The 22,530-nt window shown below is 34.4% G+C and overlaps 2 protein-coding genes across 2 annotated transcripts in view; one reads left to right on the top strand and one right to left on the bottom strand.

Moving 5' to 3' along the window:
- Positions 1-215: 215 nt before the first annotated feature.
- Positions 216-22,530, bottom strand: part of LOC113226768 (phospholipase A1-like) — a 32,306-nt gene continuing 9,991 nt past the window's right edge. The window contains exons 2-8 of the mRNA XM_026459499.1: positions 18,537-18,651; positions 16,811-16,956; positions 16,449-16,542; positions 14,113-14,264; positions 2,706-2,897; positions 854-1,025; positions 216-354 (exon numbers count right to left, since the gene is read on the bottom strand). Coding sequence (XP_026315284.1) covers positions 297-354; positions 854-1,025; positions 2,706-2,897; positions 14,113-14,264; positions 16,449-16,542; positions 16,811-16,956; positions 18,537-18,651 — 929 coding nt within the window. The 3' untranslated portion in view covers positions 216-296. The remainder of the gene's footprint in view (positions 355-853; positions 1,026-2,705; positions 2,898-14,112; positions 14,265-16,448; positions 16,543-16,810; positions 16,957-18,536; positions 18,652-22,530) is intronic.
- LOC113226767 (aldehyde dehydrogenase X, mitochondrial-like) lies at positions 4,181-12,143 on the top strand. Its single transcript, XM_026459498.1, has 11 exons — positions 4,181-4,302; positions 5,695-5,799; positions 6,145-6,412; positions 7,055-7,171; positions 8,365-8,552; positions 8,731-8,833; positions 9,074-9,255; positions 10,099-10,263; positions 11,408-11,565; positions 11,740-11,814; positions 11,970-12,143. Exons 1-11 carry the CDS (start codon positions 4,273-4,275, stop codon positions 12,043-12,045), a joined length of 1,467 nt encoding a protein of 488 aa, XP_026315283.1. The 5' UTR covers positions 4,181-4,272; the 3' UTR covers positions 12,046-12,143.

Here is a 22,530-nt window from a genome sequence, read left to right as displayed (position 1 = left end):
TTTTTACGAAATTTAAATTAACACGGGAAGGCATTATAGAAACAAAATTACATGTGTATCGTTAAATAGATATTTTAGAGGGTTTAAAGTACCTTCAAATAGTTTTTATAATATAACAACACTGTCAATAAGGTGCTGCGTTGTCTAGATTTGATCCATTACAAAAATAAACAACCTAATTAGTGCCAGATTAAACAAAATTAAAGATATAAAGTATATTTAATAAATTACAAACAATTATTTACAAACATAAATTATCTTACAAACTCCTCCGTGAGATGATTGAAATTACGAACTCAGTCAAATGGACAATTCTCATCATGGTCCAATTGTACGCAGTACATTCCTCGAGATCTGAAACAGAAAAAAAGTTCTTAGGTTTTCTGATTGTTACAAATAGAAAATGAGAATCGCGTATATTTGTTTTTTCAAACAAACCAACGTTTCGGATCCTTTATAACTCACGACTGACTGAGGACCACGGGACCTAAAAGATCCGAAACGTTTGAAAAAACAAATATACGCGATTTAAATCCCGAAAAATAGTTTCACTTCCTTATGAACTTTACCTAAGTTTAAGCAAGAAATTACGAAAAATACGCAAAGTTAAATTTAATTTTGTGCTTAAACTTGGGCAAAGTTCCTTTTGTAAATACGAAAAACTTGCTTAGCTCGCCGTTTGAGGTTAGCTAAAGTCAAAGTTGATTTCATAAATCTCAGTCTCAGACGTACTCCTTATAAGGCATATAAAAATAGTTACAGGACAAGAGTACTGTTTTCCTATATAATAAAATCATTTGCAGATTGCGTAGTGTACGACGAGTTTCGATACACATAAAAAGAAAATGCTTACGATTCAGGCGTGTCTTCTCCTAAAATGACAGCTCTTCGATCCAGCTTTATTCCCCATCGTCCGCGCTGCTTGGGGCAAGTACTGTCACATGGTACACCCACCATACGGATACGTTTGCGCACGCTTGCCGCGAAGTAGCAGGAACTCATAAAGTGACTGCAACGGGCTATGCCTGGGAATGGAATTTTTATGTTTAGTGAATGTTAAGAAACAGGGATCGAAGCCATCAAGATACTTATTTTCTTTGATAATTGTCCTAATAATTGTCAGATAATTATCATATGTGTCCGATAATTATCCACGCTGATTCATAGTTTTTCCTCTTTAATTTATGACTAAAAATGACAGTGAGAAAACTAAACAAACAAAAGAAAAATCGCTAGAAAAATGATTTTTTTTTTGTCATAATGAATGACTTGTGAGACTTATTTATTGTCCCAATTGTCATACCGCCAGTGTCTATTACGCGTTAGTTTCATAATCATCATGGAGGGAGTGTATATAGAAAATGTGTTCGGTGACTCAGAGGGAGTATCGAAGAAATTTTTGCACAAGATGATCCCTAAAACAAAAGATACGGCACAAATTAGACAACACAAATTGTAGTAACATGTATGTATATAGTCAAGTACATAGTGTTAATACACGAACTATATTTACAATTTAATATGATTCATATGTATAAATTTACAGAGAACTTGATACATTTTTGTGAGAGGACAGGGTCAAAAGGCATTTAAAGGTAGTTAGACTAGAAAAACGATATGGTTTGTGACTTTTTGAGATTGACTTTTGACATTTTTGTATACGTCTCTGAGGCACAACATTGCTAGTGGTCGCATTTTGTTGCTCCAATTAATTTTATAAATACCAAGATTTACCAAGATAATTATTGTAATAATTATCTTGATAATTATCATTTACTTGATAAGTAACACAATAATTATCATGTTACTTATCACGTAATAAAATTATCGATGGTAATAATCACTTCCCTGAGGGTCTACTCTCGTTCTCCGTCCGACATCCGTCCGAAACAAGTACTACTCGAATAAGTAATACCAACCAAATCAAAAGAGAAATGTCAATTATGAAGCTTCATTCGCATCATGAGCGATGTGTGTAAAATTAGCCAAAGAGATTTTATATACAATATTCATATGTGACCTATATAATTAAATATTTTTATACATAAAAATGACATCCAAATACATAATCGCTATTACTGTACTTTAGTATCATTTAAAGTGATATTGTAGAACAAAAATGAAATTTGAGTTACACCACTTTAGCGCTAATAGCCTCAGTTAGTCACTACAATAAATACAAACCGAAACCTCCAATGAACATTACACCAACTTTTTTTATGGTCATTTTCTGTTATTTTTGTAAACAGCCATATTTATTTATTAATATTATGCTCCCCGAATTTATTAAAAAAAAGAAACAAATACAAATAATTTCGTAGATTTCTCATAGATGGCTAAAAAATCGTTGAAAACCAAATACATACTACAACAAGCACATAGAAGAATTCGTGAGGCGCGGTTTGCTAGGAGACGTCGATCGTCGGTTCGAATCCGGCCGTATCAAAGGATTTTTTTGTTAGTGTTCGATCTTTGTATTAATAATTATAACAAACTAAGTAGTGGAGTAATTTCACACAAAAAAAATATTGAATATCATTGTGGTGAAATATTCAGACATTCAATAAAAATTGTGCAAAAACAAAATTCCAAAAATTAACTTAAAAAGGTTTTTGTGAAAAAATAAAAATAAACAAAAAACAGAACAGCTCCAAAAATTGAATTGGCGTAGTGTTCATCGGATTGAAGGCATCGACATATCTTACGCATAGCATGTCCGTGACATCCCGGTTGCAAACGTCCACCATTTACGCAGAAGTCAGCGTGTCCAACCTGTCCAGTTTCGCCCAGGAACCCAGCGTTAGTATGAATGACCTGCACTATATGGGCATCGTCTCGCCCAAGCCGGAACAGACGAGAGCCATACGCGGATACTAGTGGACGCGCTGGATCCAGACCTAATAAAACAATACTATACATAACAAAAAAAAAACAAAAGACAGGTGCAAGGCAGCCTCATTGCTAGATAGCAATCTCTTCTAGGCAATCTCTGGGTTACAGGATAAACTTAGAAGATAATAACGAATTAATAATTAATTCAATACGCATGTTGCACTTACAAATAAAAAGAAATAAATTACAACCACGAAAGACAGAAAAGAGGCGTATGAGTACTGAATAAAAAAAAACACATAATATTAAAAATAGGATAAGAATCGGCGAATTTATAATTAGAGTTTAAGGTAGCTTTGAGTAAAGTTCTAAAATATTCGACAGACTTAACACGTTTATTTGACCTATGATGATTAGAATAAAAGTTAGAAGTGTGAATGGGTCAGTTATACACAATATAATATAAATCCCAAACGATTTTTTTACAATAAATCAGTTCAGTCGTTTTCCATACTAATGGTAAGTACCATATTTATTTTTAAGACAAGGTGATGTAGTTCTATGCTGTCCTCAGTCTAAGGATCGTATTCCAGAACGCTACTCAATGCTCAAGTCAGGACTTGAGTATGATTTAAAGCACTCGAAATCATATTCAAGTCCTTGCCAATGGGGTCGTATTTTCAGTGCTTCAAATCATACTAGTTAGTTCGGGGATACGACTCTAACATTCTATTGTGTCTCCCGAGTTCTCCTGAGCCCCTATAGAGACTATACTCTGTAACATTCGAAGAATATCGTACGTACACATACATAAACAATCTGGTACCATTTATCCACTGTCATGGTACTGATACCATTTTCCATATCTATGTAAATGTAAAATAGTTTCAGCGTTCTTGATTTTTCATTATTCTCCAAATATTAGTTGATTTAGTCATACTGTGATAAATAACCTGTTCCTCATAAAAACATTTAGTTATTCAAACCACGAAAGTCTATGAAAAGAAACAATGTAAAAACAAAATGTGTTCCTTTGGATGTACACATAGAAATATTTTTTAAGTCTTGATTTACTTTTCTAGTTTGTGTAAATACAATCATATACGCTATAGTTTGCTAGCTCTGATAAAGATTAATTACCGAAACAGTAAAGCATAAACAGTATTGACCTTATTACATTATAATAAAGACACAAGTTGCATAATTCAATGTTCGATATATCAAATCAATTTGCCTTAATAACCACACGTGTACCAGTTTTTACCTGACAAATATATATAGTCATACATATGGCGTAATTGTAGAAATGGTGAATAATGTTAAATGGAAAATCGTAGTAGCTATTGAACGTCCATTTTTAAATTTTAGTCTGCTGTGAGGCACCAAGTGAGACGGACGTTTCGTGTTGAAGCCATAAACAAGTTGGAACAAACTTTAGAAATGGTGAAAGTGGACGTAGAATACACTAAGGTATTGCATATTTGCTAAATTTGTATAAAATGTCGCTTATTTTAAATGGTTTTTTAAGTATTTCTTCAAGAATCAAAACAGTTTGCGCATCGATCTAGCCGGCTTCCTACGCATTCTTACAAACTCGTCTACCTATATTTAAACTCGGTATGTTTGCATTATTATCAGTAAATTGGTTGCTAGTTCCTAGTAAACAAAAAAAATACTTTGCTCTGGATGTTTTATATAAATACTTCGCTTTAACGGTTTTAAAATTTAATTCCAATCTACCTCCAAAATTTTAAAGAAATTAAATTATTATTCCGAGAAATTTGAAATAATGCACTTTCTTCGATGTCAAATACATTCAAAGATTTCGTAATAGTTCTTGTATGGATAGGCAATTTATATTGTGCGTTACTATTATTAATAATTCGAATTACGCTACATATAATATACCTTGCCATTTCAAAAATATGTGTACCCTAAATGTATGGTATTCTGGGTGCTCCCCGGGGTAAATTTTACATTGCCCTGGTGTATTTTTCTAACCAGCCATAACTTTAGTTTACAACCAAATATACACGTAATTCTATTTTTTACAATATGCAATATCAATACTTTTTAAGCCTGCTCAGACTTCTAACTCTGTAAGAATAAAAAATTTGATAAAGTACATAACATAAAAATTTGTTTCACTTACATAATACCAATTCGATATCAAACTAAATGCGATAAACGGACTAATTTTATCACTCGCTTTACAATGTTGCTTACCTATAGATAAAGAAAAAAATAAAAGTGATATAAATACATTTGTATAAACCGGTGTGATCACTGTAAGATATTTTTTAATATTTTTAAATGTTTGGATTCTGTTCCCAACTGTGCCAATTTAGGAAACCATCTTTAATTAAACGGCTTTGGTCTCCTAATTACGCAGCAAACCACAATGGAAATAGCGCTAAACACTCAATGTACGGACAACGGCACATCAGACTACAGATTTTTGTTCGAAAATCGCCTCCAGCGCAACGGGACAAGATACGTCAATGTGTAGCTTGATGTGCTGACATGTGTACTTTAAAATATACTAAATAATTACCCGCTACAGACCACGCAAGAATGCCCTGTGGCATATTATACGTAAAACGTATTTTTGCAGATGCCCTATGGTCATATAGCGCCAAATTTAATTGCGGTATTTTCATTATAATCTACACTGGACATTTACGTGATCATAGGAATAATATTGTCTGGATCTGAATCACTTCACATATTGATAGTGCGTTTTAATGTACACGGGCCTTGGGAGGTTAAACATGGCTTCAATTTCTTTTCAAATTTCCTATTTAAGATAACATTTTCTGATTGCCTGACACTATTTCTAACATTATTAATTTCTAATTGCAGTTGTTCATCAACAACGAATGGGTGGACGCTGTTAGCAAGAAAACTTTTTCTACAATCAACCCTCAAGATGAAACTGTAATTGCGCAAATAGCTGAGGGAGATAAGGTGAGAATTCTAAATAACCACGGACAATATAAAACACCACAGAGAAACAATGTGGCTACTCTTGAAATTCTTTGAAATTCATAAATTAAAAACTGTTTAAGCAACGAAGCCATGGAATAAGACAGGTACAATACAATTATTAATATAATAAATGAAACTTATCGTGAATGCGCAAAACAAACAGATCATAAGGAAACTTGCGTATATCATTAAATATCATACACTCAATAGTTTTATAAACACCAAGCTAAAACTCAAAAATACCTGACGATAAGACCTTTTTATTATACTTTAGACTGAAACCAGTTTCCTAAACGTCTCTTTTGAACATTTTACCGTTTACAGGCTGATATAGACTTAGCTGTTGCAGCTGCAAAAAAAGCGTTCCACCGCTACTCAGAATGGCGCACTATGGATGCATCGCAACGTGGGCGGCTCATACTGCGACTGGCAGAACTCCTAGAATCACAAGCTCGTTATTTGGCAGAGCTTGAAACTTTGGATTGCGGGAAGCCAGTCAAAGATGCTGAAGACGAGGTCTATTTCTCTGCCAGTGTACTCAGATACTATGCTGGAAAGGCTGATAAGATCAACGGAAATACAATTCCTGCAGGTAATTTATAACTTCCATAAATAAGAAAGTTTGGATAGATATAATTATTTTGTAATGCATGGTAATACTAATATCTGATCTTGAGATCGACTAAGAAGGACACACCAGTAGACGGCTGGTCAGTTTGGTATAAAGTTCAATGAATCTCAATCCCAATGTCTTAAAAAACTAAGGATTAAAATTCCGTATAGCAAGGGAAAGAAACTGCGCATGAATGAACCCACCGTACAATGTATATTTCCTGTTATTATTTTTTCTCTTTATCTACAGTCAACAATAATTTCCAGGAAAACAGAGAATTTATCACATCTATGAACAAATTTGAAGTTATCATTATCTCGTTGTGACTATTTACGCGTTTTATGATTCCATTATTAAGAGACGTGATCATGATGAGGTTAAAATTTAGGTCAATGTACAATGACTGCTTGATATTTGTCAATGATTAATTAAAAGTTACGTTTTATAGTTAATAAATAATTAATGCTTGACTTCATCATTAATACATACCAACAATAATAGATATAATAATAGCTAACTAATACACGCCCTATGAAATATCAAATGTTAGGTACTATACACGAGAGGAATTAAAGACGGTAATCGACTCCTCGGATTCATGGACGAAATTTTTTTTCTCAGATGGTGACGTTTTGTCTATGACGCTGAAGGAGCCCGTGGGTGTGTGTGGCCAAATAATACCTTGGAATTATCCCATTCCAATGTTCATATGGAAAATAGCCCCGGCCTTAGCTGCAGGTATGTGCAAATTGATTCACGACAAAGCGATAACTGAAATCGTTAAATTAACGATCCATTGAGGTATCCGGTAATCTTTTGCAAACATGGAATCTGCTTGGGACAAACAATTATTGTATAAGTGGGTTGATAATGACAACAAAGTTTTGGATGTCAATTGGATTTACGTTAACAAAGGTATAATCAAAAACATAGCGCTAGAAGCGTTTATTACCTCGCATTTCATTCACAAAAATATGATTATTGAGAAATATATTTCATCGTCATCATTATCATCAACCCATTTATACGTCCCACTGCCGGGCACGGGTCTTCTCTCTGGCGAGGGTTTTAGGCCACAGGACGCTGGCCCAATGCGGGTTGGAGACTTCACTCGTTCGTTTTCCGAGGGTTTTGAAGTGAAGAAGCTCATCGTAAATTTTTATTATAAATTAAATAACGCCAATAAATTCCTAACAACTCGAAGGTACGAGCTCGAATTCCAACCCACGCTACGGCCTCTGCTTGGACCGAAACATGTATTTGTCATTTTATATTATCACGCCATCTTTGACAGGAAGAGCAAAAGATTTTAGTAGCAGATAAAGCTCGTTGTGAAAGAGTTCATCCAGAGAAGTAAGCCACCTTACCCATTTCTGCCGTCAAGCAGTAATGTGAGTATTACTGCCGTCCACTAACTAAAACGAGGCTAAGTGACAAATGGTCAAATAACCGTTTAAAATAGCAATAAATAGAGTACATAATTCTCTTTTAAAAACAGTGAGAATTAGTTAACGTGTTCGACTTATCGGAACTTACCCTAACGATGCATAGCTGAAATATCATTAACAACAATTTCAATATTCTAAGACTGAGTTATGGTTTTTTATGATATCTCAAAAAAATATTTTATCACTTAGCCGCGTTTATTTAACGGATGGCAGATTACCTACTGCGTTCTGATTGCGAAGGATAAGGGTGCTGGTGAAATTACAGGCACATTGGCTTGAACTTATGTCTTGCGCGGTGCCAGCATCCCTCAGATCTTTGCGATAGCTCTGAGTGCTGTAGGCATGGCGCTTAACACCAGGCGAATGATTTGTTCGTCCCGTTACTTGTTATCATAAAAAAAAGCTTTTGGAAAGCTTTTTCTCAGCAATTGATAACTTCTGGATGATAAACATCCTTTAAAAATACTATAAAACTATTCCTAGGTTGCACATTAATCGTCAAGCCAGCTGAGCAGACACCATTAACGGCACTTGCAGTAGCTGCTTTAATTAAAGAAGCGGGCTTTCCCCCGGGAGTAGTGAATGTTGTACCCGGATATGGTCCTACAGCCGGGGCTGCGCTTACCCATCATCCTGATGTGGACAAAGTTGCTTTTACTGGATCCACTGAGGTATTTAGACGATTATTTATAACACTTATGAGTATGATATTAAACAGACTAGGTATATCTCAAAACACAAGCAGTTTTCTGACAATGTTTTCGATTGCCAAAACAAGTGATATTTCCCAAGTAGAGCGCTTGAATATGTTAGAATGTAATTTACTTAAATAAATAATACATATTACAGGTTGGAAGAATAATTCTAGGTGCCGCTTCGGCTGTTAACCTGAAACGTGTGACTTTGGAACTTGGCGGCAAAAGTCCGTTGGTTATATTCAATGACGCCGATGGTGAGTTTAGCTCTAATTTTCAATCCATCATCATGCTGTGTAACCGTCTCGTTATTGGTCTATTGTCAGTTGCTGCTAAATTCTGTATGAATATTGAATTATGCTTCATTGGATACTGTGATTTTATTTTTTGTGAAGATTTTAGAAATTCTAGGACATGGAACATTTTAATTGGAGTGTTAAAACAATATGGCCTTTAATTATATTTAGTCCATTAAGATAAGGATTATCAATTTTCAGTGGAAAAAGCAGCCCAAATTGCTCATGCAGCCGCCTTCGCCAACGCTGGCCAGTGCTGTTGTGCTGGTACAAGGACCTACGTACAATCTGGAATCTATGATAACTTCGTCAAGAAGGCAGCTGAAATTGCACAGAAAAGACGTGTCGGCAATCCCTTCGATGCCGTTCAACAGGGACCACAGGTATTATGACATATAAATAAATACACAAATAGCATGAACGAGGGCTTGAATAATCCTGGCTATTTAACAGATTAGATATGGGCTTTATAAAATCTTATTTGATTCTTCCCGGAGGTGGAGCCCTTCAATGTTCATTCTAATTTAATTATTTTTTCTGATTGTTCGATCTTTGTATTAATAATTATAACAAACTAGTGGAGTAATTTCACAAAAAGTAATTGAATATCAATTCAATAAAAATTTAAAATGTTAATTCTAAGTCAAATTTATTTATAGGTACAAATATTATATAAATCAAGCAAGGATTTTAAATTTACCGACGTTTTGGACACTACGATAACTTTTGAAATATACATCTAAGTTTCTTATTAATAATATAAGTATCTAATTACTGAACACTGAAATAAATGCTGAAGACACGCTACTAAATCTAAATCATCCGTTTTTGAATGTGTTGTCTTTACATTTATGCACGCTAAATCCCCACAATTATGAACTAATTTGATTATTTGTGTTAAGCTTGGATTAACATTTAGTATATTAGTTTCATTTAACTCATTTAACAAATAAAAACCATTCGTTAATTTTGAAGTATCTCACGCGCTCTGAGATAATGAGAGGCGTGCACAAAATAGAGTGCAACAAAACAGTAGCATCTCCAAAAAAATTCAGCGGCACATTTATAGCAAGGGTTTATCTTTAAGCAACAATAACGGGCTGTACGTCCAACATTGTGTATGTAGTGTATGCTTCCCGTATTAATACGTAATATATATGTGGGTGTGTGGGTGTGTGTGCGTATATATATTAATAGAATACGTAAGTGATCTTACATTTTTTTAGATCGACAAAGAAATGTACGACAAAGTATTGAGCTATATTGAAGCCGGCAAAGCAGGAGGAGCAAAATGCATAGCTGGAGGAGATAAACTTGGAGATAAAGGTTATTATATCAAACCTACTGTCTTCGCTGATGTCAAAGATGACATGAAAATTGCTAAGGAAGAAGTAAGTAGTATTTTTATTCTCAAATAAAGCTGTATTACACGTAGTGTTCATTATTTATTTTCATTATGTTTTGTTTATGCAACAACGTGCCTATTACAAAATTACATTGAATGGACATTTTAGAGGATCGCTAAAGAGGCTGAAATTTACGATAGTAGTGTTCATATCGACACTGATAAGGTAAAAGACGATTGAAGTCATTCTATTCTCAAATTTAACATTCATATAAGTGGCCAGTGGTTCATATCGGCGCTGGAAAGTTCGTGCATTTCATTTTGGAAAATATTAAAGGAGAGTTTTTTTAAAGAAAAAAAACATAACTCTAATTTTGTTTGTTATGTATAAATTATGGATACTTCCAGTTTTACTATTAAAAACATATTGATGTCGTTTTTCATATCTCATCGTTATTCAACATATTTTTTAGATCAGTTTAAAGGTTTTTGATATCTCTTATACCGAATAATAGCCTAGACACAATTAACGATTACACCCAGTATTTTTCTATGCGTTCTACTGTAATATGTGATTAGAAATTTTATATGCTACCTTTTCTCGCGGTACTATTAATTATTTACGTGACAGAAGGCAGTTAACTGTCTATCGAATTTATGTATTGTGTGAGATAGTAATTTCAGATTGTATCGTTAATTGGATTTGAAATAAGACATACATTTATAATACAAGTTACATACTTATTTTCACAGAAGATAACAAGTGTATCTATTGTCTATCTAGACAATAAGTGTATATTATTATAACATATACTTGGATCCACCTCCTTAAAGACATCAGTAAAATTAAAAAAAAAAATATTTTATAAAATAAAAACGTTTCTTAAGTTTTCGCGATTGTTATACATTCGAAATGAAAGTATCTTTTCGGATCCAAATCTCGTATATTTCTTTTTTCAAACAAACCAACCTGTTGCTCCCTTTACTGGTCCCATGGTCACGGCGACCAATTATAATAATCACGATTACTATGAGACCTGTAAAGGACCCAAAACGTTGCTAAGTTTGAAAAAACAAATCTTGATTTAGATCCGAAACAAGAATTTAATTTTTTTAAATACATCTATCTTTGAGTGACGATCAAGGAATCGAATATGTATTTCATTTGGCTTTATTTTACTCTGTATCAGATTTTCGGTCCCGTTCAGAGCATCCTTAAGTTCGACACGTTTGAAGAAGTCATTGACCGTGCCAATGACACCAACTACGGTTTGGCTGCTGGAGTCATCACAAACGATATTACAACGGCCATGACTTTTGCCAAGTTTGTTCGCGCTGGATCTGTCTGGTACTTGTACAGTCTTATATACCTATACCGAAACTTAGCACATTATCGCAAAATTTTACATATTGCACGTGACTTCCTACATATCGAGGGAGCGTAAGGGAGTATGCTTGAATGGCAAGGGGATATCTATTGGGATGTAGACGCGATAATATGTAATGATACTTTTAATTACAGGATCAATACATACGACCACGTCACAAGTCAGACTCCTTTCGGTGGCTTCAGAGACTCGGGTCTTGGAAGGGAACTGTAAGTATCTGCATTACAAAATGTGATGACAACAAATAATTTTAATTTTCCTTCTCATCCCAAATCAATAGCTGAATCAAACCATTTGAAGTCTAGATTTTAACTGAAGATAAACTGAGTTATCTTTTTATTTATATCATCAATTTCTTTTGCAGAGGTGAAGACGGCATTAATCAATATTTAGAAACCAAGACTGTAACTCTGGCATTACCTAAGAAACCTCAGCTTTAAAATATAACAAACATATTTTTGATATGGTGCCAAATTACGTCATATAATTATAATAATTTTTCTTGTATCTATTTTAACCTGTTTATTAAACTGTACTCATTGATATTTTATTTTAGCTCTTTTTTTGTAATTAGCTATTCCCTATTTTGTGACTAAACTGCATGTAACGGTAAAGGTAAACCTACTTCTTCGATGATGTGTGAAGTCCAAACCAGCTTGAATGTGCTGTACAAGCGACTTATCGGTAGGACTTTGAATTTTATTTCATTTTGTTGGGGAAGCTTACAGCTACTTTTACAGCATGGATTTAAATATGATTAATCAGATGCTAGTTAAAAGTTTCCACATATAAAAATAAGAAAATAACACTACCATAAATAACTGAAAAACACTTCTATGGGAACACAACAATTGCTTTATCAGTTACTTGAAAAGAAGTTATTAGTCATAATAGTTTTTATATTCATAACACAGCTGGTACAGAAAAGATCTATGCGACTGTCGTCATTGAGTGGGTTAAATGGTGTTAATCATATTGAGTTCTTAGGTTTTCGCGATTGTTATACATAGGAAATGAAACTATTTTTCCGGATTTAAATCGCGTATATTTGTTTTTTCAAACAAACCGACGTTTCGGGCCCTTTACAGGTCCCATGGTCACGGTTAACAGTCAACCGTGACCATTTTCCGACGTTTCACCTGTGTGAAACGTCGGTTTGTTTGAATAAACATATACGCGATTTAAATCCGGAAAAATAGTTTCATTTCCTAGGTGTTAATCATCTTGGCAGACAACTATTCATTCTAAAATTAGTATGACTAAATGGAACACGAAGCAAATTATGCTTACGAAACTTTTTAACAGGAACTTTGACTATAATGTTACTGAGAAGCTCTGGAAGTCTGGACAATCAATCTTATTCTGTGCAATGTTCAGCAGAAAACACGCATCAGCTATGTTTCTCTGCAGATATAAAGGTAACAGATGAAATTTTTCACAACGGTGTATGTATCTTCTCCAAATGGGGCAGTTTAAATTTGCAACTTAAAAATCCAGTAATTTTTTTCAATGCTGTTAGAGTAAGTATCGTAACAGGGATTCCAAATTTGCGATGCACACTCAATGCATACATATAAGTCTGCAATGAAGATAATCTGTCGTCGTCACAATATTCAGTACCTATAGCTCAATCAATACATTGTAGAACATATGCTTTAAGCAGTCGTCTGTTCAGACTGCCAAACGCAATTACTCTGAGGGGCACTTTTCGTCATTAAGCATTTGACAATTGAATATTATTATGCACTAACGATAGTATGTAAGTCATCATCATCATCATCATCATGGTCAGCCAACCTCAACCCACTGCTGGGCATAGGCCTCTTCTTTATTGCGCCAGTATTTTCCATCCTGCGCCATTCGCATCCAGCGCGATCCCGCAAATCTGACGATATCGACCATGGGGCTGGTGGTCTGCCTACTGGCCTTTTTGCTCCTCTTTGCCACCATTTCCTGACTGATTTGGTCGATCGTTCGACTTCTCGTCTAGCTTGTGCATATTTTGTTTAGTGAGCGTCTATGCTTCCGCACCGTAGGTGAGGATCGGTAAGACATATTAATAATAGAGCTTGGTCTTCAGGCACTAATAAAGTATATTATAAATAATAATAATAATAATAATAATAGTCATATCGACGTCTTACTTTCTCAAACTCATATCTTATAAAGAGTGGCAAATCTATATCTTTATATATAATCTATATATAAAGGCTATTCAGGAGATGGCAAAACTTTCTATTTATTTTAAATTTCTTATCAAGGGTGTTAATTTGGATGCATTACTTTAAGAATAGGTAAAGGCCTGTGTGTGAATATGATGTGAAATCAGCCTCCAACATTTTTATGTAGAATCCATTTTTTGCATTTCAGTAACTTTGTGATTTAAGATACGATTTTGAGAAAGTACGGTGACGATATGATAATTATAATAATCTTATTATAATAAATAACGATATGATAATCGAAAAGGCGAAAAGATTAGCTGAAGTTATAAGTTATAAACTTACCAATAATTTTGTATTGCTTCTCTGTAAGATGGTTTGAGATCATCCCGCAAATGTGAGCTCCTAGTGAATGGCCGACACAAGTGATCATTTTAGCCAAAGCACCCGCTTTTGTGATGTATGAGTACAGCTGGGCTGTACACTGAGCAGCTAATCTGGAAATTAAAGGAAATACTAATATTGTAGAGGTCGCAAGAGAGGGAAAAATGTGAAGTTTCAAATGAACTTTAGGACACAGAATAATCTCAGTACAATGTACTAAAAAAAACCGACCTCAAAAGTTCGTGAAATTACATCTCTTTGGCATTATAAGTTTTATTGGAATCGGTTACCGGAAAGTGCGCGAAACCCGATTCATCGCCTAGTTTAATGCTGGCGGTGGAAAATTCCAATTTTAAATGGGTACACTACTGAGGTACCTTCTTTCCAACAAAAAAAAATCGTCATAATCGGGTCACAACTACGGAGTTATCAAAAGCAAAAGAAAACACAGTCTAATTGAGAACCTCTTCCTTTTTTGAAGTCGGTTAAAAAATAATTCACAAGTACGGCGTGAGATATCCTAAAAATACTGACAAAATCAACGGCACTATATTATAACAATACTAATATGTTTAGTCGTCGTCATCAACCCATTTATACACCCTAGTGCTGGGCTGTTATAAAAAAAAGATTACGTCTCACTGCTAGACACGGGTATCCTCTCAGGCAAGGGTTTAGGCCATAGTCCACCACATTGAGGACTTCACACGTTTTCCGATGGTAGTTAACCTTCTTTGACGTGCAGATTTCATCACTAAGTTTTCCTTCACCGAAAAGCATAAATATATAGATAAATTAAATAAAAATAATATAGATAAATTTGCAATTATATCAAGTATATAATAACTTAGAGGTGCGAGCCAGGATTCGAACCCAAGTCGTCTGCTAAATAGCAAAATATTGATAACTCTGCTTGATAGCATGTGATTAAGTGCCTCCGTGGCCGAACGGTTACCATGCTGGTCTGCCACGCAGAGAGAAATATTTGTATTGCCCACATTTATTTCTCTCATGAGTTTGGGTATAATTTGTGGTTGTCATTTGTGTGTCCATGGCACCCGCGACACGGGTGCGGGGTTATGAGTGTGTGCGTTATTTATTATTATTACTATTTATATAGGCAGTAGATCAAACTATTAGGCTACCACGACGATATTTTTGTAGTTGTTTAGTAGGTAGCTAGTATCTTTACAATCTACTAAGTATACAAAATAAATTTATGTTTTTTGGAACAGTGGCCTAATTCAAATATCTAGAATACGAAGAGGATTTCAAAGAAAATTAGGCGTATTTGGCATGCAAATGTAATTATTCTTACGCGGGCCTACTGTCGTCTCTTGACTATTTTAAACAATGAAGACCTCAGTGTCTCATTCATATAAGAATTTAGTACTTTCTGAATACAGCTGTGTAACTATTCTTGAAGAGCAGCGATATCTTAATATGATAGTTCAACAAATATTACCTTAAAAATAAAAATAGCTAAAAGGAACTCGACTCTCCCAGCTTGAAAAAGGAAATCTAAGATTACGACACTGCCATATAGGTAAACAATTGCCAGTAGGAAGCGCTCGCAGTAAACGAACCATGATAATGTTACATATCCACAAGCAAGCGATAAATGGATACTGTATGCGCTAAAATTACTTTTGTTTGGCACGTTCTATTTCCAAATAAACCAATTGATTTAAACGCACCCCGATTTTACCAGTACTAGTGTTGGTACTGTTCTTGTCACAATAATCGACAAATCACGATTCCTCGTTTATCGTAAGTTAGAAACTACATAATAAGTTAGAAACTTGAGATGAGGTTATCTTTTTTTATGATACCAATACCACGTGACGGGACGAACAACTTGTGGGCAACATAACAGGTGTGCAGGTGTGCAAGACACCTCTACCACGGAGGTCAATATCTAGTTTCTATGTTACACATTTGGCTTTAAAGTTCATTGTGTTCTGTACAAAAAAAAAGTGCTATCGTTATATTCCGCAGTAATGTAAGTTGAGTCTTACTCCATTTATTTTAAAAACACGATAAGATACTGCAGCACGTGACGCAATCTGCGATCACGTAAAGGCTTTCACTTATATTTGATTATCATATTTTAGTCTAAATAAAAATTATGCAACATTGCGAGTCTTAATTGCATGTTTGCCTTCGCATAGTCTTTGTATCACTTATGTTTTTGGCTCTTCAGAATTGGTCATAAACAACGAAAGCACACCAGGCTTCGACGAGGTGCTTGAAGGTACTGATTGAAAAACATAAACAGTATCATAAGAAACACTTACTTCATGTTAGATAATGAAGACAGATAGCAGGGAAATCTGGTTAGCGGCGACCAGTCGACCGCGAACACGTTGTAATCTTTGCGAGAAAGATACGCTGTGGACATAAAGAGATCCCGTTAAAGTGGTTTTTGGTATCAATTATATACTATGGTACAATATCGGCTGTGCAAGTTTAATAACAAAAATCATCTCTCGACAACATTAACGCCGTATACCAAGTGACCGAAACTTAAAGGAGGCTATTACGTTAAACACTAAGAAAGCAATTTTGTTGTTTCTTCCTGAACTAAGAATAAAATAAGTACTGCATATAATAAATGTGATCCAAATACTAAGTGTAACGTATAAGATAGTCAACTCACCGTCTCTAATGTAGCTCATTGGATGTTTCGAATGCGTCCCATTAAACCCATGGATTATGAGTACATTCTTCCTGGTCTCCTTCCAGCCGTAGACCTCTAGCAGGTCTTTGTGGCGCACGTCCACCCATTGTTTCCAAGGCCGCTCCCTACCCACGGAACACTGATATACATAAGATCGCTTTGGTATTTACAGATAGTCACTAACGACAACGGCGCGTGTCGCTACGCTCAAAACTTAAATTCAACTCTATGCGACTTACAACAAGACTGTCAAAAGCGTAAGAGCTGTTGTTTGCACAGGATATTAATTTGTATTTGACCTCCTTTAATTCGGCGATTTCTACTCATTAATATCTAACATTGCCCGCTAAAAGAATATGTTTCTTCTATAATATCTATTGACGGGTCGAACAAGTCGTGCGCCTGATGGTAAGCTACACGCCTGTCCATAACAGTTGCAGTGCCACTCAAAGCCTTAAATCGCAAAGATCTGAGGCGCACGGACATACGTTGACAAGTCCCATGTAACTAAAACTACTAACTAAAAGAAAAAAAAAAGAAAAGAAAAAAAACTGTACTTTCACCAGTACCCTTACCCTTGAAAACCGGAACACGGTAATGTTGACATTATTGCTTGGCGGCAGAAATAGGTAAGGTAACAAGGAGCTCTTCTGCTACTAAATCATCGGGTATAATTTCGTTGGAAATGGTATTTGTTTCTCCAATAACTTTCGCAATGTGATGATTTTTTTTTTATTTGATTATGAAAACACCGTACAAAGAACCAATGTACAAATAACAATTCGAAACATTTGCGAACAAGAAAAAAACGACTTCAAAAAGGAGGAGATTCTTAATTCGACTTTTTTCCATTTTTGTTATACGATTACTCCGACATTTGAAAACCGATTTCGATGCTTCTTTTTTTATTAGCAAAGGGGTACCTTATTGGTGGTTCCATTCAAATTTGAAGAAAATATTCCACTCATAAAAATAATTTAAATATTTCAATCCGGTTTATTGGATTTCAATCACTTTACGTTAACCGATTTTATTAAAACTTGGCAAATAGATGTAATTCCACAAACCTTTGAGGTCGGTTTTTTTATAAAAAAGTTATTATTATTCGGATATATCCTAGATGATAGATATATGTTCAAAGCTTTTTGACCTTTCTTAGAGAAATATTAAATTTAGCAGGTAATTAAACAAAAAAAATCTGTAACAACGGAAATAAAAAATCGACGATCTCCATAAGCGTTCCACAGGGTTGCAATCTAAACCCATATTTTTTTACAGTCACAAGGTTTTCATCAATGTTATTAATTCTATATCCTTTTATAGTAGTTTACAAATGTGTATCCATTTTTTAACTAGTTAAGCATAATGTATAATCAAAGCACGGATATGCCCCGATTATGGTAACTTTCGAATAGTCGATGGACGAGTATGTCCATTTCTAAACCTTTGAGTCGCTTAAGTGAAAATAATGACGTATATTGTTAGGTGTTACAAAATAAACATAAGCATATTTAAAGTTTGAAATAAAGATACTGATAGTGAATACGAATAACGTGATTTCCTTTACAAAAGTATCAGCGGTATATCATGTTTGAGATGACTTTAATTATTTTTTTACGACGATGCTGCATTGTTTGTATTAGGAAGCGTATTAAGTTGCTGCAGTGTTTGTAAAAATAGACAAAAAATATAAATAAATACCTACGGGGTGTACAAAAAGAAGTTGATCTCGCTGTTCGGACACGTCAAATCGCGCTTCATCACACACCGCCAGTACCGAAAATCTACCATAGATAGAATATTTCCTTCTGCTTCTGGCACTGAAAAAGAAATTGCACCAAATTAGGACCTTTTTATCACAGTGTCTATAATCACCTACACGTTTCTTATAGTACCTATACCAACTTTTGTTAGAATGCCGATGGTGTCTCTCAGGGCGCTGACCCAACTTATTTACAGTGTATAAACGTTTTTTCTTCTCAATCGGTTCTCAGTTATGTAATAATGACCTTTATTTATTGCGTAGAAAGATAGAATACATTAAAAGATTAAGGTACAAGGGTAACATCAAATGGACGAAATAAGCTTTCCGCATCAGGATACCCTAAATGGTAGCAGTGTCTCCCCGAATTATGACTAGGTAAGATAATTGCAAGGCAATACGTCTCCCAGTGAGTCTATCTACACAGAGTATGTGAGTAGAAGACATAAATGAAACTATTATTTAGCTCTACACACAGTACCAAATACAAAGACCAATTGACATGTGTATCAAAACCATATCAAAACATAATCTCAGTACAGAGTACTAAAAAAAACCGACCTCAAAAGTACGTGGAATTACGTCTATTGGCCAAGTTTTATTGAAATCTGTCAAAGACATAAAATGTGTGTGTGGCAGCACTAGCTTTGTTCTTTCTCTTCCCTTCAAACTAAGTGCTATATTTACAAAAATAAATAATTAATACAGTTAAAACTTATCGTTTTCATATTTAAATTATATATACAGTGACTTTTACATGGTGCCGAAACGTTAGTCTAAATTTCTCAATACAGTGTAGCTATTTCAGTGGTTTTCAGCAAGAATAAATTCGCAAAGGAAAGGAATTTGTTTTCGCCATTTTGAACTCAAGTCGTGTATTCTACAATTGGTTTGTTCTCGTTGTGCTACGGCCGGAGATGATTGATACCATCCAATCACATTCGACTCACGTCTTTCGATCAAACTACGCTTTATAAAGTAATTCTAAATGGGCATTAATTCAAAATTAACAATACCTAAGCTAGAGTTGAATAGAGCATTATTGTTGACTAAACTAGCTTCTTATATATCCAATTTATTAAACATTTCAAAGATACATCTTTTCTGTGACTCACAAATTGTACTTAACTGGCTAGGTACATCACCTGCAAAGGTCCCAGCCATAGATATAGAAAAATCGTGTGAAGCAAATAACACGACTTACCAATAATTCATTTTGGCATTTCACTCCTGTGTTATATATAATCCAGCAGATATTCTTTCTAAAGGCGCTGATCCTAACGAAATTATGGACAATTCACTGTGGAAGCTTGGGCCTGTTTATTTGCTTGAAATCAGTGAATATAATCTTCGTAATATGTTGGATGTTGAAAAGCCACTTCATTCTAATAGTTATATTGATGAAATTTGTGTTGTACATAAACAGCCAATTCATCAATTTTTTCAAAAGTTCTCTAATTTACAAAAGGCCGTACGGGTAATAGTTTACGTGTTAAGATTTGTAAACAAATGCAAAAAATACAATGCAAATGACGGAATAATTTCTCTTGAAGAGTTTAGACAAGCGTTGACTACTATTATTAAAGGAGTTGAACGTGATGTCTTTGCAGAAGAACTTGAAAGTTTAGCAAAAAAAAAGATATCAAAACTTCATTGAAATCGTTAAATCCATTGTAAATGCTTCTGACATTTGTCGCGTTAGGGACAGATTGTATAATTCTAATCTGGATTTTTCAAATAAATTTCCTATTATTCCACCTAAACATTGTCATATTACTAAGCTCATTATAAGACAAGAACATTTGACATTAATGCATGGTGGATTAAAGCTTGTATTGAGTAGCTTGTCGCAAAAATATTACATTATAAATTCAGTAAGAGAAGTCAAAAGCGTAATACGCAAATGTGTTATTTGTTGTAGGCATAAGGCAAAAGCCTCTAAACAACTGATGGACTGTTAACCCAGAGACCGTGTAATTCCTGCTCGAGTTTTCGAGGTCGGCATGGACTATTGCGGTCCCTTTGAGATTAATCAATCTTCAAAACACAATAGTGTTAAATAGTGTTATTAACAAAGGATATGTTGTCCTGTTTGTCTAGGTAGGTATTTTAAATTCACGCCCATTAGTGTCATTGACAAATCAAAATTGTTCAGACTTTTCCATTCTAACTCCAGGGCATTTTATCATGGGTCCTATAATATCAATTCCCCAGCCAGACTTAACTGAGATATCTATGAACAAGCTTCGTTATTGGAGGTGTTGTGAACAAGTAAGGCAACACTTTTGGAAGGTTTGGTCTAAAGACTATCTGCCATCGTTCAATATAAGGACAAAGTGGAGAAAGGATCTGCCTAATCTCAAAGAAGGTACTGTGGTCCTATTGATTAATCCTAACAGTCCTCCCCTACGTTGTGGAAATGATAATAAAGTAAGGATCGTAGAAATACAAACTTCTAATCGTAAATTCCATACACGTGCTGTATCAAAAATAGTAATACTACCTATTGAGTAAATTCTTATATGGTTATTTTAAATTTGAATCTTAAGCAATCTTGTAGTATCTTTAATTATTTAGAAAGAAATATATGGTAATTAACTATACATATTTTAATTTTACCGTTTATAATTTAGTGTAAATGCGATGATGTGAAATGTGAAAAGGTTCACAATTAGCTTTTTAAAATAATGTTACAAAAATTGTGGCTTTCCTTGTGACAAGGACTCCGTTAGTTAAGTTTATTCTCTTTTGGCCCCCTCAGATTATGTCAAGTGTGTGAGGCAGCACTATTATAGCTTTGCTCTTTGTCTTCCCTTCAAACTGTGTCAGGCTAAGTGCTATATTTACAAAAATAAATAATTAACACGGCTAAAAGTTATCGCTTTCATATTTAAATTAAATATAGTGACTTTTACAAAATCGGTTACCGGAAAGTGCGCTAACCCGGATTCATCCCCTAGTTCGCCACTAAACGGAATTTGATACAGGAAATAATAAAATCGGTTCTCACTACTCAAAGTATATTGAGAGAAAAACGCCTTGAATTTGAGAATAGCAAAATCAAGCCTTAAAATAATTGCTCCTTATAATAAAGTTTAGACGCTATTTATAAAAATGAATCTTCATGCGTGAACAGCCACCCTTAGAGGTGGATGATTTTCTTCAAAATTAAGTGAGAGCACTATGGAGGTACCCTCTTTCCAAAAAAAGAAGAATTATCAAAATCTGTTCACAAATGGCAAAGTCATCGCGTAACATACATACAAAAAAAACACAGTAGAATTGAGAACCTCCTCCTTTTTTGAAGTCGGTTAAAAACAAAATTGAATGTTTTCAGAGAATATATGTTGTCAAAAAGAGACAGAAAAACCCGGCATTACAATAGATAGCAAGAAAATAAACTATAACTGAAGACAGGTGGATAGTGATTACTCCAATAACAAAAGCCTAGTTTTGAAGTAAAAACTTAAAAAAAAATGTGAAAAATGTTGTTCTCAAAAAACAAATCTCGTTTTGGCGACTTTAAAACTATTTATAACTACATTTCTCCCAGCGGAATTCTTTTTGGTTCACTACCTTTTTGGTACATAATATTTACAACCTGGGTACAAATTCGTTGGAGATTAGGCGAATGAAACACTAACTTGTGGTTACTTCCAAAATTCAGCGCGATAATATAGATTCCCCAGATTTGCGTGATGAGCTATATCGGCTCTGCCTATAACAACTATCACCGCAGTAGAAGACACGCTATTTGCCACCCCGTTGTTGTCCCGAACCGTGGATGGTCAGGAATATTGTCAGAATTTTTGCGTTACTGTGAAAAGGGGTGCTTGAAAGGGATCTTATATAATTCTTTTTACGTTGTTTCTTTAATTATTGTAATTGGTTTGTCCGTGATAATTATAGTAAATATGTATATATATATATATATATA

This window comes from Hyposmocoma kahamanoa, unplaced genomic scaffold (assembly GCF_003589595.1).
Source record: "Hyposmocoma kahamanoa isolate Upper Pololo Valley unplaced genomic scaffold, ASM358959v1 202, whole genome shotgun sequence".
In the NCBI taxonomy this organism is placed as follows: Eukaryota; Metazoa; Arthropoda; class Insecta; order Lepidoptera; family Cosmopterigidae; genus Hyposmocoma; species Hyposmocoma kahamanoa.
Note: the sequence above shows the minus strand (reverse complement) of the source record. Positions and strands in the feature narration are given on the sequence as shown.